The following is a 12,551-nucleotide window of genomic DNA, read 5'->3' on the forward strand; positions in this document are numbered from 1 at the left end:
ACTTTGTAATGTTAGGGGGGGTGGATTTTGGTGTCAGGCAGACCTGGGGTCTTGTCCTTGTTTCCTTGTTCTGCCAACTAGAGACTCCGTCTCAAGGCTCTTTTAAAGATTAAGTCTAGTACTGGAAATGGTAGTTCAGTACCTAACACTTGGCGCTCCTGAAGCTGGAGCTCCTACCACCCGCGGAGGGGCCTCCTGCTGCCCGAGGGGGCTGGGCGGAGGGCGGGGCTGGGCGGCGGCGGCCAATCACGAGCCGGGGAGGTGGCACGCCCTCCCCCCCCCCCCCCCGCGCGTCTTAAAAGGGCAAAGCAAGGGCGCCGGGACGTCAGCTCGGCGCCAGGCCTCACCCTCCGTTGGGCTCCCCAGTTCCCCGAAGCGCCTGTGAGTAGAAGCGGCGGGCATCCCCCGCTCTCACGCCCCTCCCCGACCCCCTCCCCGCGGTGGGCCCCGCAGTCCCGCGCAGCCCCTTTAAGAGCCTCGAAGGTCGCGGCGGCCCCCAGGCGTCGGCGGCCGCGCTCCACCGGCGCTCGGGCCACGCTCCCCGCCATGCGGGCGCTGCGGGCCGCCCTGACCCTGGCGCTGGGCGCGGGGCTGGGCGCGGCGGCCGAGGGCTGGCGGCGGCGGAGGGCGGACGCGCGGGCGGCGCCGGGGCTGCTGGGCCGGCTGCCCGTGCTGCCCGTGGCCGCGGCGGCCGAGCTGCCCGAGGTGCCCGCGAAGCCCGGGGCCCCGGCGGGCGCGAGCGAGCTGGCCAAGTACGGGCTGCCGGGGCTGGCGCAGCTCAAGAGCCGCGAGTCGTACGTGCTGTGCTACGATCCGCGCACCCGCGGCGCGCTCTGGGTGGTCGAGCAGCTGCGGCCGGAGCGGCTCCGCGGGGACGGCGACCGCCGCTCGTGCGACTTCCGCGAGGACGACTCGGTGCACGCGTACCACCGCGCCACCAACGCCGACTACCGCGGCAGCGGCTTTGACCGCGGCCACCTCGCCGCCGCCGCCAACCACCGCTGGAGCCAGAAGGCCATGGAGGACACCTTCTACCTGAGCAACGTCGCGCCGCAGGTAGCGCCCGCGCTCGCCCCCCTGAGCCTCTCCGAACCTCGGCTGCGAAGCTGCCGAGTGCGGGCGCCGGGTCAGGTGCCTGGCTGCTCACCCCGCGCGCCGGGCGGGAGGTACACTGCACGGGGCACCCAACACCCGCCTGCAGTCCGACCTCTACTGTGCGCCTCTGGGCACCTCCCTGAGCTTGTTTCCTCGCAGTAGCGCGGAGAAAGAAGACGATGCACACAAAAGTACCGAGCTCGCTTCCTGGCCGGACGCACTCAGCATGCATGCATGCTAGCTGTAAAGAAGGAACTGAGGCAGGGAGGCCAAGTGACTGGCCCATTGTCACACAGCAGGAGACCCAGGCAGTCGGTCTAGAGGACCTTGAGCTTTCAGCCATTGTCCATACCCTGCCTGCCTCCCAGGAGCCAAAGGAAAGTAACTTGCAAAGTCCGCTGGTAGCCATCACTGTGTGCCCTCCGCGGAGCAGGGCCTGGAGACTTGCCCCCTGGGCTCCGGGTGAAGCTAATGGGGTACGAGGCTCCTAGGACTTCTGCTCTCCAAGTGCTGCAGTTGCCTGCCCACTTGACCAGACACTGGAATGAATGCTCAAGAGCGGGAAGTCAGGAGCAGCCCCAGCTGGGCTCTGCATGTGCTTCAGATCTAGAAAGGAAAGGAGAGGGTAGGGCTAGAGAGCTGGCCTCCCCAAGAGCTCCTGGGCATGGGGGGAGGGGGGCTCAGGAGGAGAGGCTTGTTTCTCTCTCTGAAGAGGAGAACTGCCCCTTTTCCTCAGTGTGGCTCTTTGGGGGTGAGAAAGGTTTCTGGCTCCACCCTCATGGCCAGGTGGCCTAAAGGCGTCTCCCTCCTTGAACCTGTTACCTCAGCACACTTGCCCACCCCATGCTTGCCCACCCCTTTCCCCATTGGACTGTCCCCATTTGGTGCCAGTTCCTGCCCATGTGACAACAGGGGAAGGGCCCCAGCCAGTCTCCCTGAGCCCCACCTCTCCAACCAGGTGCCCCACCTCAACCAGAATGCTTGGAACAACCTGGAGAAGTACAGCCGCAGCTTGACCCGCACCTACCAAAATGTCTATGTATGCACAGGGCCGCTCTTCCTGCCCAGGTAAGGCTCGAACTGGGGGGCCCCGGGATGCCAGGGTCTCTCCCATACAGTAGAGGCCCTCCTGCCACTCACAGCATCCAGGCCTGCCTCAACCTCTGGGTCCTCGTGCAGTGCCAGGTCATGTCATCTGGTTTCTTGGCATGTCTGTCTGTTCTGTGCTTCAGGCCCCCTAATTCCAGGACTGTAGCGAGACCTGTGGGGTACCCACCTGGATCGTCTCTCCTGCCCCCAGCACCAGGCCCCAAACATGTCTCTGCTCCTCTCTTTTCTCACTTCTTGCCACATACACCTGACTCTGTTTCTGTCCAGGTAGAAAAGCCTAGCTAGCACCAGGCTCTTGCCTTGTCTGCTCTGCTTGGAGCAACCCTCCCCACCCTTCTCCTGGAGCCACGGTGTGACCTCCACCTCCTCGACCCTGAGCCTTCACTCTTGTCTCTCAGCAGCCCTGCCTCCCAGGTAGAAGGGACCGAGCTCCCCTGGGCATGCTCAGTGATTTTTCTGGCCCAATGAAGACTGAGATCAGGGAGGCAAAGGGTTGTGGGGAAGCCGCTGGCTCTGGAGTCCACAGGTCTGAGAGAGAACCTAGGCCCTACCACCTGGTCTCTGGATGCCATGGGCAAATGACCACCATATTCTTTCCTGTAAAATGGGGATAACAGCTACTTACTACCTACCTCGTGGTTGCTTAGGGGTAAAGTGGGGTGCTGGAGGTCATTGTAGTGAGTGCTTAGGATGGGCCAGCCGAGGCACTGATAATCAGCAGGTGCCTCCTATGGACTGTTGGAATGGAGTAGACCCTGCTGAGGGGAAGACTGGAAGTCCCTCATCCTGTGTTCTGGACCCCAGGCCCTGTGATGGCACTGGGAATTCTGGGTCATGTGCCTTAGCCTCTTGAAGCTCCCCCACCACAGGGGAGGTGGCCAGTGATCATGTGTCTGTGCGAATGAAGGTGAATGCCCACAAGGCCTGAATCTCTCAGCAGCATTTATTGCCACCACCCACCCTTGCTTGGCCCAGTAGGCCTGAGGAAAACAGGGTAAGGGAATGTCTACCCTGCAGGGGGCTCCCAGCCTCCTGGGGGAGCCCAGAAGAGCCCAGAAGCCTCGCAAGAGGGTGGCAGTCCTACAGGCTGACATAGGTTGGAAGTCAGGTCAGGGAAGGCTTCCTGGAGGCACAGCCCTGGGTCTGTCTGCAGGACGGAGGCTGACGGCAAGTCCTACGTGAAGTATCAGGTCATTGGCAAGAACCACGTGGCGGTGCCCACCCACTTCTTCAAAGTCCTAATCCTGGAGGCGGCTGGCGGGCAAATCGAACTCCGCTCCTACGTGATGCCCAATGCTCCGGTGGATGAGGCAGTCCCACTGGAGCGCTTCCTCGTGCCCATTGAAAGCATCGAGCGGGCCTCGGGGCTGCTCTTCGTACCCAATATCCTGGCACGGACAGGCAGCCTCCAGGCCATCACTGCAGGCAGCAAGTGAAGGTGTCACCCTGCCAGACTGTAGGGGCTGGGTCGCATTAAAAAGGTGGTGATTTCTGGAGACAAGTCTTGGCTGCGTCTGTCCTGGGGGACCCTCAGGAACCTCTGGTTTCCCTGCTGCTGCTGCTTCGCTGTCTTTGGCCCTACAGGACCTTCAGCTGGCCCGGGCACCCGCCTGGCTGAGGCCAGCCTGCAGGGTGGCCAGGGAGATGAGGATGGCTTCCTGGAGGGGAAGTGCAGCAGTGGGCTGGGGCCTGGGAGACCGGCAGGTGCACAGCTCCTCACCTTATGGGGCTCCACCACCCAGGACCCACTCCCAGGGGCTTGGTGCCCTCCACAGAGCACCAAGGATGTTAAGAACAGGCTCAGCCCCATCCTGGCTGTGTGCCCTGCTGGGGAAGGGCCTTGCCTCTCCTCTCTGTAAAATGTGCTCATGATCATCCCTGCCTCCCAGGCTCAGGGTCAGGATTAGGGGTGTTCTCAGCCCCCAGGACAGGGTGGGTGCAGGGCTTCTGGCTAGGAGGGTGTGGCCCCTGTAGGGCCCTCCTGGACAGACTAGGGCAGCCCACCTGCGTAGGCACCACTCTGAGACTACTGGAAGCCATGTGCCTCTAGCATGCAGACCTCAGAAGAAGGTCTATGGGTTCCATGGGTGCCCAGGGCTGAGGCTCCCAGAGCTGGCTGCATACTGCCCCCCACAGGACTGAGATGCCAGCGAGGCACAGTTAGGGAAGGCTGCCCTGCCCAACACTGTCCCATGTAAGGAAGTGGAACATTGAGTGTACAGCTGAGGAAACCGAGGCCCAGAGCCTGGTTGCCCAGGGTCTCCTGGGCCACCCAGCCTGGGAACAGCTGGATGGGCACCAGCACCCAGGAGTCTTAAGTCTCAGCTCACTCATCCCAAGTTCCTGCTGGAATCTGCTGTGGTGAGAGGCCAAGGCTGTAAGGAAACCATCTTCAGAGAAGGCTGGCTCAAGTCAGCCTTGGGCAGAGGTGCTTGGACAGCTCAGACAGGACCTCTGGCTGGCAGCAACCTGAGAACAGCCTGGGGCTGGAGCTGAGAGGCAGCAGGCTCACCTCGGTGCGGATGGTGCGGCTGCCCTGGCTAGGGCAGGTGTTGACGTACAGATCGAAGAGGACACTGGGTTCAGCCACCTCTAGGTTGGGGTCAGCATCCACTCCAGCTTCCAGGCCCTGGAGGCCCCCGAACACCACAAGAGCATGCCTGGTACCCACAGGAGGGATCAGTCACTGTGCACCACGGCCACACTGAAGGCAGCTTCCCAGAGCTCCCTGCCCCCCACACAGTAGGGGCCCAGTCTGTACAGCTCTGCTCCAGCAGACAGGTTTCCGGCTGCATTCCTCCTTCCCCAGCCCCTGCCCCAGGCTGTACCCACCGGAAGCTAGGAAGCTGGGCGGAGGTCACATCCGAGCCTCTCTCTGATGTCCCAATGGTCAGGTCATACCCGTCCTGGAAGGGGGCCTCAGCAAACACGGCACCTGGGGGAGAGACCAGTTCACTGGGGGTCCTGCTTCAATGCCACAGCCACTTGGCTGCATGTGTACATATATGAGGGCAGGGTGGAGAAGGGGATTCAGGTAAGGCAGTGGCGCCCAGCCACCCCCCTCCCCCCCCCAGTTCCTGGCAAGCCCGGGACTGAGCAGGGAGAAAGCACACCTGTGCTAGCCTGGGGAAACCAAGTGGATGGTGGGTAGGGAGGAGCTCTGAGGACTCACAGGGCACCTTTGACCTATCTAGTCCTTTTGTCCTATTCCCAACCTCACAGCAGACATGAATAATGAACCACAATCCTTTTCCTCAGAGGTCCTTCACAGAATTCCAGGCAGTGCAGTCAGGGAGCCCAAAGCCCAGAGAAGGAAAGGCATTTGCCTAAGGACACACAGCATGGTGGCAGGGCAAGGACTGTGGTCTGCCTTTTGGATCAAGCAAAGTTCTCTGTGGCCTCCCAGACGGAGGTCAGCCATTCAGAGGAGGAAGCTCTGTCCTTACTGAGGCAGGAGGCCAGCCGGACCGTGTAGCCCCAGTAGAGACCGGCTTTGGTGCGAGGGTCCTGTGATGACACAACCTTTCCCCGGTAGGTCTTGCTTTCTGGAGAGGAAGCATGGAGGCTGTGAAGATGGGGTGAGGGACAACGAGGTAGCAGGAGATGGCTCTGAGCCCTCAGGATGGCCAGGCTGGGAAGTTTCCAGATACCTGGGAGCTGCTTCTGGTTCAGCTGAACTGTCACACGAAGTCCAGGCTCCAAGTTCTTGTCAATCTTCACCTCCTGGGGAGAACCAGGAGAAATGGGTGCTGTTCCCCCAAAGGGCCAGCAGGGGTCACTGCTCTCCCAGATGCCAGGAGAGGGGGTAGTCGGTTCCTGAGGGGTCCAGGTCAACCTCTGTCCCCTTTCTCTGGCACCTGGGCCAGAATTACTCTCAAGAGACCATTCGTGGGGCACCTGGGTGGCTCAGTCAGTTAAGCAGCTGACTGGATTTCGGCTCAGGTCAAGATCCCAGGGTCTTTGGATCGAGCCCCACTTTGGGTTCTGCATTCAGTGGGGTCTTTTAAAAAAAAAAGATTTTATTTTTTATTTGAGAGAAAGAGCAGAGTAAGAGAGAGCACAGGCAGGGGGAGAGAGAAGCCAGCTCCCCACTGAGCGGGGAGATAGACGTGGGGCTCGATCCCAGGACCCTGGGATCATGACCTGAGTTGAAGGCAGATGCTTCACTGACAGAGCCACCCAGATGGCTTCAAATAAACAAATCTTAAAAAAAAAAAAAAAAAAAAAAAAAAAAAAAGAATGAGAGACCATTTGTGCAAAACAACCACCACAGGACACTGGGTAAAGATGAACACTCTGGGCCTGACACAGAGCAGAAAGTATTTTGCGAGATGAAATCCTAATCTTCTACGTTTTGAACAGATGTGGCTGTGCCACTTCCTAGCTACAGCAGTTTCGGCGGGCCACGTAACCTCTCCCAGCCTTGGTTCCCTCCTCTGTCAAACAGCAAACTCTCCATAAATAGCTCCTGTTACACTGCCCAGGGCCCGGCATGTGGTCAGTGCAAGCTGTGACAAATGACAACCAATGTCCATGTTTGTGACAACTCTGAATTCAGGATAGGGTACCTTTTTTTTTTTTTTAAGGTTTTATTTATTCATTTAAGAGAGAAGAGAGAGTGCAAGCAGGGGGAGGGAGAGAGACAGAAGGAGAGGAATAAGCAGACTTCCCCCTGAACAGGGAGACCACCACCTAGGTGCCCTGATACACACACTCTTTTCCTTTTGAGGTTTCTCCAGTTTTCTCCTTTTGTCTGGGTCTGGGTCACCCTGGTGTGCATTTAGCCGGTCATTTCTGATCTGCAGTTTTTGAGAGGAGAGGACCCTACACACTGAAGAGTTTCTGTCTCTGACTCCAGAAGACTTGAGAGTAACCAGGTGGCGGATGTGCCAATCCCAGCACGGCTTTGCATCCTGCTGGAGCTGCCCCAGAAGGATTCTGAACTTGTTTTTTGTAGGGTTGTGGTTGGGTTGGACTGGATTTGAGCATGAGGATTACCTTCTGTTCATTTGCTTTTTTTTTTTTTTTTTAAAGATCTTATTTATTTATTCATGAGAGACACACAGAGAGAATGCAGAGATATAGGAAGAGGGAAGAGAAGCAGGCTCCATGAAAAGAGCCCAATACAGGATTTGATCCAGGGACTCTGGGATCATACCTTGAGCCACCCAGGCCTCCCTGTTCATTTACTTTTTTTTTTTTTTTTTCATTTACTTTTTAAGAGAGTAAATTTGCTCCTGGCTTTATCTACTGAGCCCTGTCTTAGGAGCTTCTCTGGCCTGAATCTACATCAGTGGGGGAACTGCAGGCACAGATGCCTGGGTTGAGGGCTCCCCATTCACATGACCTTGCCGGCTTTCCACGGTCAGGGTGTGTCTGCAATTTGTGTCCCAACCCACTCTTCCAATTCCTACCTTCTTCATGCCACAGTTGACAAAGGACCCATGGCCTGGCCGGGTGGGCCGGTCGACAACAATGCCTTCTCTGAACTCAGATTCCTCATCCTGACGCATGTGGTGAGGGCTGTCCAAGGGGTTCAGAAGCCCTGTGGGGAGGGAGGTGCAAAAGCACATGGTAGTATGGCAGGAACCTTGGAGGCCTGGCCCAAGTTCCAGGGCTGCCACAGATCTGCTGCTTGCCACCAGGCACAGGCCTTGCCCTGCTTGGGCCTGTTTTCTCAGCTGCACAGCAATTTCTCAGGGTCTGGGGGGAATGATCCATGAAAAATGGGGGTCAGCACCCCCTCCAGCCTTACCTGCAAACTGGAGATCCTGATGCTTGGGGAAGAATGCCTTTCTTAGGTACCTAGTAAAGAACACGGATCTCAGGAAATTCCCAGGGGAGGCTACCTCCTGCCTGACCTGCACCTGGACTACCCCCCTCCTCCACATCATTTTTAGGGAAGTCTGCCCTTCACCCCCTTACTGTGGACACTCCAGGTACTGCAGGATCCGGGCCAGCTGTACGCATGCCTGTCCCTTCTTGCCAACTCCCCTGAATTCTCCCTCCACAGTCCTGGAGAGAGAAAGACAGGGCTTCCAGAATCTACTGTGCTTCCTTCGAGAGCTCCTCCACCCAATCTGACCTCTGCAGTGCCCCTGCTTTGTGACTCCTCCCACCAGATATACTGGGGGCATTTCAGGCAGCAGTCTCAGCTCAGGCAAGTAGGCAGTGAAAAGGATGAAGCAAAGTCAATGCTGGCAGTCCCTCCCTCCTCTCTGAGCCCCGATGCCCTGTCAGATGGCCCCTCACTTGACATCTTGGCCTTCTTCATCGAACACCACAATCTCATCCACACAGAAGATGGTGCAGGCTCTGGCAATCTGGCCAGCCAGGTAGGTGCGAAGCTCTGGTGACTGGGCATTGTCCAGGATAGAACCTGGAAGGGCTACACTCAGGGTGTAGGGCCGACCTGGACAGGGGAGGGGCATTCATGGTCATTCCAAGAGGCTAGGGTGGTGCTTCCCACATATACCCCTTCCCCCAATCCCAGAGTTAGAGAATTTTCCCTCTGGGAGGAATTTTGAGGCCAGCAAAATAGATCCAACTCCCTTTCCAGGCCTCAATCTACCCTGAAGGAAAATATACCCACTGGTCCCCGAGGCTCTCATGAGCAGGGCACATCCCTGGGCAAGGCTAGAGGTGGTTAGAGGCACTGGCCTAAATTTATACACTGGCTCTGCCCCTTACTGCCTCAGTTCTCCAGCTGTCAAATGGGGATAATAAAGCGAGCTAATATTATTAGGGCCTTTTATGTGTGCATTTACACCATAACCCTAAGAAGTATTACAGTGATCTCCATCAAGATGTGGGGAACCTGTGACCCCCGAAAGATCAAACACGTGGCCCAAGGTCACACAGAAGGCAAAACAGCTGAGATATGGGTTCAGGCTGTCTAGCTCCAGAGGGGCCACCATATTCTCCCTCCCAGAGTCACCCAAAGGGAGCCACATAAGGGAGCACCCATGAAGGACTTCCCTCCTAGCTGAAACAGCTGACATGCTCAGTTTCTGTCCCCATTGTCACCATCATCACTGGTAACCAATGGGCTTAGAGGGTACGTTATGACACCCTAACCCTTTCTAAGGTTTGGGTCTCAGTTTTGTAAAACTGTATCTATATACCCTCTAAACATCTGGAGAAACTTTCACTGCAGTGTTTGCTGGGATTTTTCTTTAGAGTTTTCTGTATTTTGAGAGGGGGATTATTTTGAACAGGTATTATTTAATGAGAAAAAAAATACAAATTCTTATTATCAAAATAAGGGGCGCCTGGCTGGCTTAGTCGGTAGAAGATGATGCAACTCTTGATCTCAAGGTTGTGAGTTCAAGCCCAAGTTGCTTCCTTAAAGAAATAAATAAAAACTTAAAAAGTAAATGAAAAACTAGACTAAAGCACACAGAAAGTGCTCAATAAAGAGGTAAAAAAATAACTATCATTATGATGATGAGTGAAGGTATAAAGTTATGATATGTGATGCTTATGCTTCAAAGGACTGAAATCTACCTATGTAGGAGGTTAGGACTCAGTTTTCCCATTCTCTGGGCCTCAATTTCTCCATCAGGACAAGATGTCTGGACCCACTTGTCTCTAAGGTCCCTTCCAGATATGACATGCTCGTCCCTGCCCAGGACCCAGCCTGCTCACCCTGGTCCTCCCTCTGTGCAGCTGCCTCTTCTTCCTGCTGGAGCTTTGCCTGTTCCTCCTGTGCCTGCTGCCGCTCCAGTTTCTTCATCAGCTTGAGATCCTTCCACTTCTTTTTCTCTTCTTTCTCTGGATAAGAGAACCTCTGGATTGGTGGAGTGGAGAGGGACTTGGAAGGGGAGGGATATGGACCAGTCCAGGAGAGGGTGCCCTCCCAAGTAGGGTCAGCTTGGACCTTAGTGAGGAGCCCGAGGAGGCTCCATGGCCCCTTCTTTCCCATTTTGGGCGCTGTGGGGCCCAGAGGGACAAACCTGGAGGCTCTCCCCAAGGCTCAGCAGTGCACTGCTAGAGTGGCCTCCCCCAAGGCTGAACAGATCCCCTCCCCTCCAGACCCTTACTTACTCTGCTGCTTCCATTTTCGCCATTCGACTCTTTGGCCATGTTCACCCTAGAGTAGCAATGGAAACAGGTATAGGTAGGTGTGAGGCTGTGAGTGGGTCCCACTTCCTGCTTGGCAGCTGTCCCCTGCCTATAAATGGGGGTGGTGAGGAAACCAGGGAACCCCCCCATACTGCCACGGCTGGGAGAACGTGGGAAGGCGACGACCTGCCATGCTACAGTGCCCAGGACCGGGTCTGGCACATAGTGAGCACTTACTACATCAAGCGGTAAGCTGCTGAATGAAATCTAACGGGAGAGAGGAGAAAACTGAAGCTCAGGGGGAGAGGACCTTCCCACTGTCGCCCTGGGAGTCCGAAGAGATACGCCACGAAAGGGCTCGAGATGGCGGGCAGGATCCCACCTCCTGAATCCACGCCCGGGTCAGAGGAGCCGCAAGGGGCTCCAGCAATGTGCCTGACGCTGAGCTGGCCCTGGCTGGGACCCCGGCACCCACACCCCGGTTTTCACAGGGGCGCACGCGGCCACGAACATGCAGCCCCTCGGCGCTCCCGGCCTCGGATCAGCGACAAGCAGGGAGCAGGAGGCGCAGCCCGGCCCCTCCACGGGCCCCCTCGCGGCTCGTCCTCGCGCCGCCACCCCCAGTCCCGTCCCGGGACCCCACCTCCCGCCACCTACCGGGCCGCAGGGGCGCTTCTTCGCGCGCTCCGCCATGTTCGCCGCACCCCGTCGGCCACGCCCTGCCAGTCAGGCCCACCCCTTCCGGCTACACCTCCTCTGAGCCGCCCAATCGGAGGGCCCGTGGCGCGCGGGGGCGTGGCCTAGGCGTCTAGGGGCGGTGCGCGCGCGCGGGAAGCGGGGGCGCAGGTGACGCGGGCGGGTCCTGTCCTCATCCTCGGGGGTCCAGAGCGGCAGCTTGTGCGGGGCTGTCCTGGGTCCTTGGACGACTGGAGAGCCGCGCTCCGTTTGTGCACGAGCGCGACACTTAAAGCTCAGCTCGATTTTATTCTACGTGGAGACCCTGTAGCCCAAAAGGAAATGATCTTGGAGAGAATTTAATCCAGTTCTTTTACAGATGCATTCATTTACTCTTTCTTTTAATTAACATACTTTATCTTTTATTTATTTATTATGATTATTTTTAAAGATTTTATTTATTTTTTTTAAATTTTTTTAATTTATTTATGATAGTCGCAGAGAGAGAGAGAGAGGCAGAGACACAGGCGGAGGGAGAAGCAGGCTCCATGCACCGGGAGCTCGATGTGGGATTCGATCCTGGGTCTCCGGGATCGCGCCCTGGGCCAAATGCAGGCGCCAAACCGCTGCGCCACCCAGGGATCCCTGATTTTATTGATTTATTCGTGAAAGACACGCAGGCAGAGACGTAGGCAGAAGGAGAAGCAGGCTCCCTGCGGGGAGCCCGATGCGGGACTCGATCCCTGCACCCCGGAATCAGGACCTGAGCCAAATGCAGACGCTCAAGCACTGAGCCATCCAGGTGCCCCAACATTTTTTTTAAGGGCAGATTTAGGTTTACCAAAAGTTCCCATATAACTCTTCTCCCCCACTTATTTTTCCCTACTCTTAATCCCTTGCTTCACTGTGTACGTTTACTATACTTGATGAACCAATATTGATACAGTATTATTAACTAAAGTTCATAGTTTCCATTAGGATTCGCTCTTTGTGTTGTACATTCTACAGCTCTGGGCAGAGACATGTCATGTATCTACCATTACATTATGGTACAAAATATGTCCACTGCCCTAAAAATCCTGTGTTCCATCTACCCTCTTCTTTTTAAAAAAATTTTTATTTTATTTATTCATGAGAGACACAGAGAGAGAAGAGACATAGGCAGAGGGAGAAGCAGGCTCCCTGCAAGGAGCTGGCTGCAGGACTCCATCCTGGACCTCAAGATCACATCCTGAGGGGATCCCTGGGTGGCCCAGCGGTTTAGCGCCTGCCTTTGGCCCAGGGTGCAGTCCTGGAGACCTGGGATCGAATCCCATATCAGGCTCCCGGTGCATGGATCCTGCTTCTCCCTCTGCCTATGTCTCTGCCTCTCTCTCTGTGTGACTATCATAAAGAAAAAAAAAACAAAAATCACATCCTGAGCTGAAGGTAGATGCTCAACCACTGAGCCACTCAGCATCCCTTTATTTATTTTTAATTATTTATTTTAAATAAGCTCTATACCCAAGGTGGGGGTGAACTCCCAACTCTGAGATCAAGAGTTGCTTGCTCTACCAGCTGAGCCCTAGAAAGTATGTGGCCTTTTAAGAAACATTTTCATTAAGCAA

The 12,551-nt window shown here is 56.3% G+C and overlaps 2 protein-coding genes across 4 annotated transcripts; one reads left to right on the forward strand and one right to left on the reverse strand.

Annotated features, from left to right (window-relative positions):
- Positions 1 to 387: 387 nt before the first annotated feature.
- ENDOG (endonuclease G) lies at positions 388 to 3,706 on the forward strand. Its single transcript, XM_077850974.1, has 3 exons — positions 388 to 1,056; positions 2,054 to 2,163; positions 3,359 to 3,706. The coding sequence occupies exons 1-3, from the start codon at positions 547 to 549 to the stop codon at positions 3,639 to 3,641; spliced, it is 903 nt and encodes a 300-aa protein (XP_077707100.1). The 5' UTR covers positions 388 to 546; the 3' UTR covers positions 3,642 to 3,706.
- On the reverse strand, positions 1,681 to 11,037 carry SPOUT1 (SPOUT domain containing methyltransferase 1). 3 transcript variants are annotated; one of them, XM_077850963.1, is made up of 12 exons: positions 10,927 to 11,037; positions 10,252 to 10,297; positions 9,853 to 9,978; positions 8,458 to 8,617; positions 8,131 to 8,220; positions 7,961 to 8,010; positions 7,620 to 7,750; positions 5,856 to 5,928; positions 5,652 to 5,750; positions 5,038 to 5,140; positions 4,718 to 4,865; positions 1,681 to 1,701 (listed from the first exon to the last, which is right to left on the reverse strand). In XM_077850963.1, the coding sequence occupies exons 1-12, from the start codon at positions 10,960 to 10,962 to the stop codon at positions 1,696 to 1,698; spliced, it is 1,068 nt and encodes a 355-aa protein (XP_077707089.1). In that variant the 5' UTR covers positions 10,963 to 11,037; the 3' UTR covers positions 1,681 to 1,695. The 3 variants fall into 3 exon arrangements, with proteins under 3 accessions (XP_077707089.1, XP_077707088.1, XP_077707090.1); XM_077850962.1 differs by lacking the exon at positions 1,681 to 1,701 and adding an exon at positions 3,131 to 3,863; XM_077850964.1 differs by lacking the exons at positions 1,681 to 1,701; positions 8,131 to 8,220 and adding an exon at positions 3,131 to 3,863.
- Positions 11,038 to 12,551: the final 1,514 nt, after the last annotated feature.

Source organism: Canis aureus, chromosome 16 (assembly GCF_053574225.1).
Source record: "Canis aureus isolate CA01 chromosome 16, VMU_Caureus_v.1.0, whole genome shotgun sequence".
Lineage (NCBI taxonomy): Eukaryota > Metazoa > Chordata > Mammalia > Carnivora > Canidae > Canis > Canis aureus.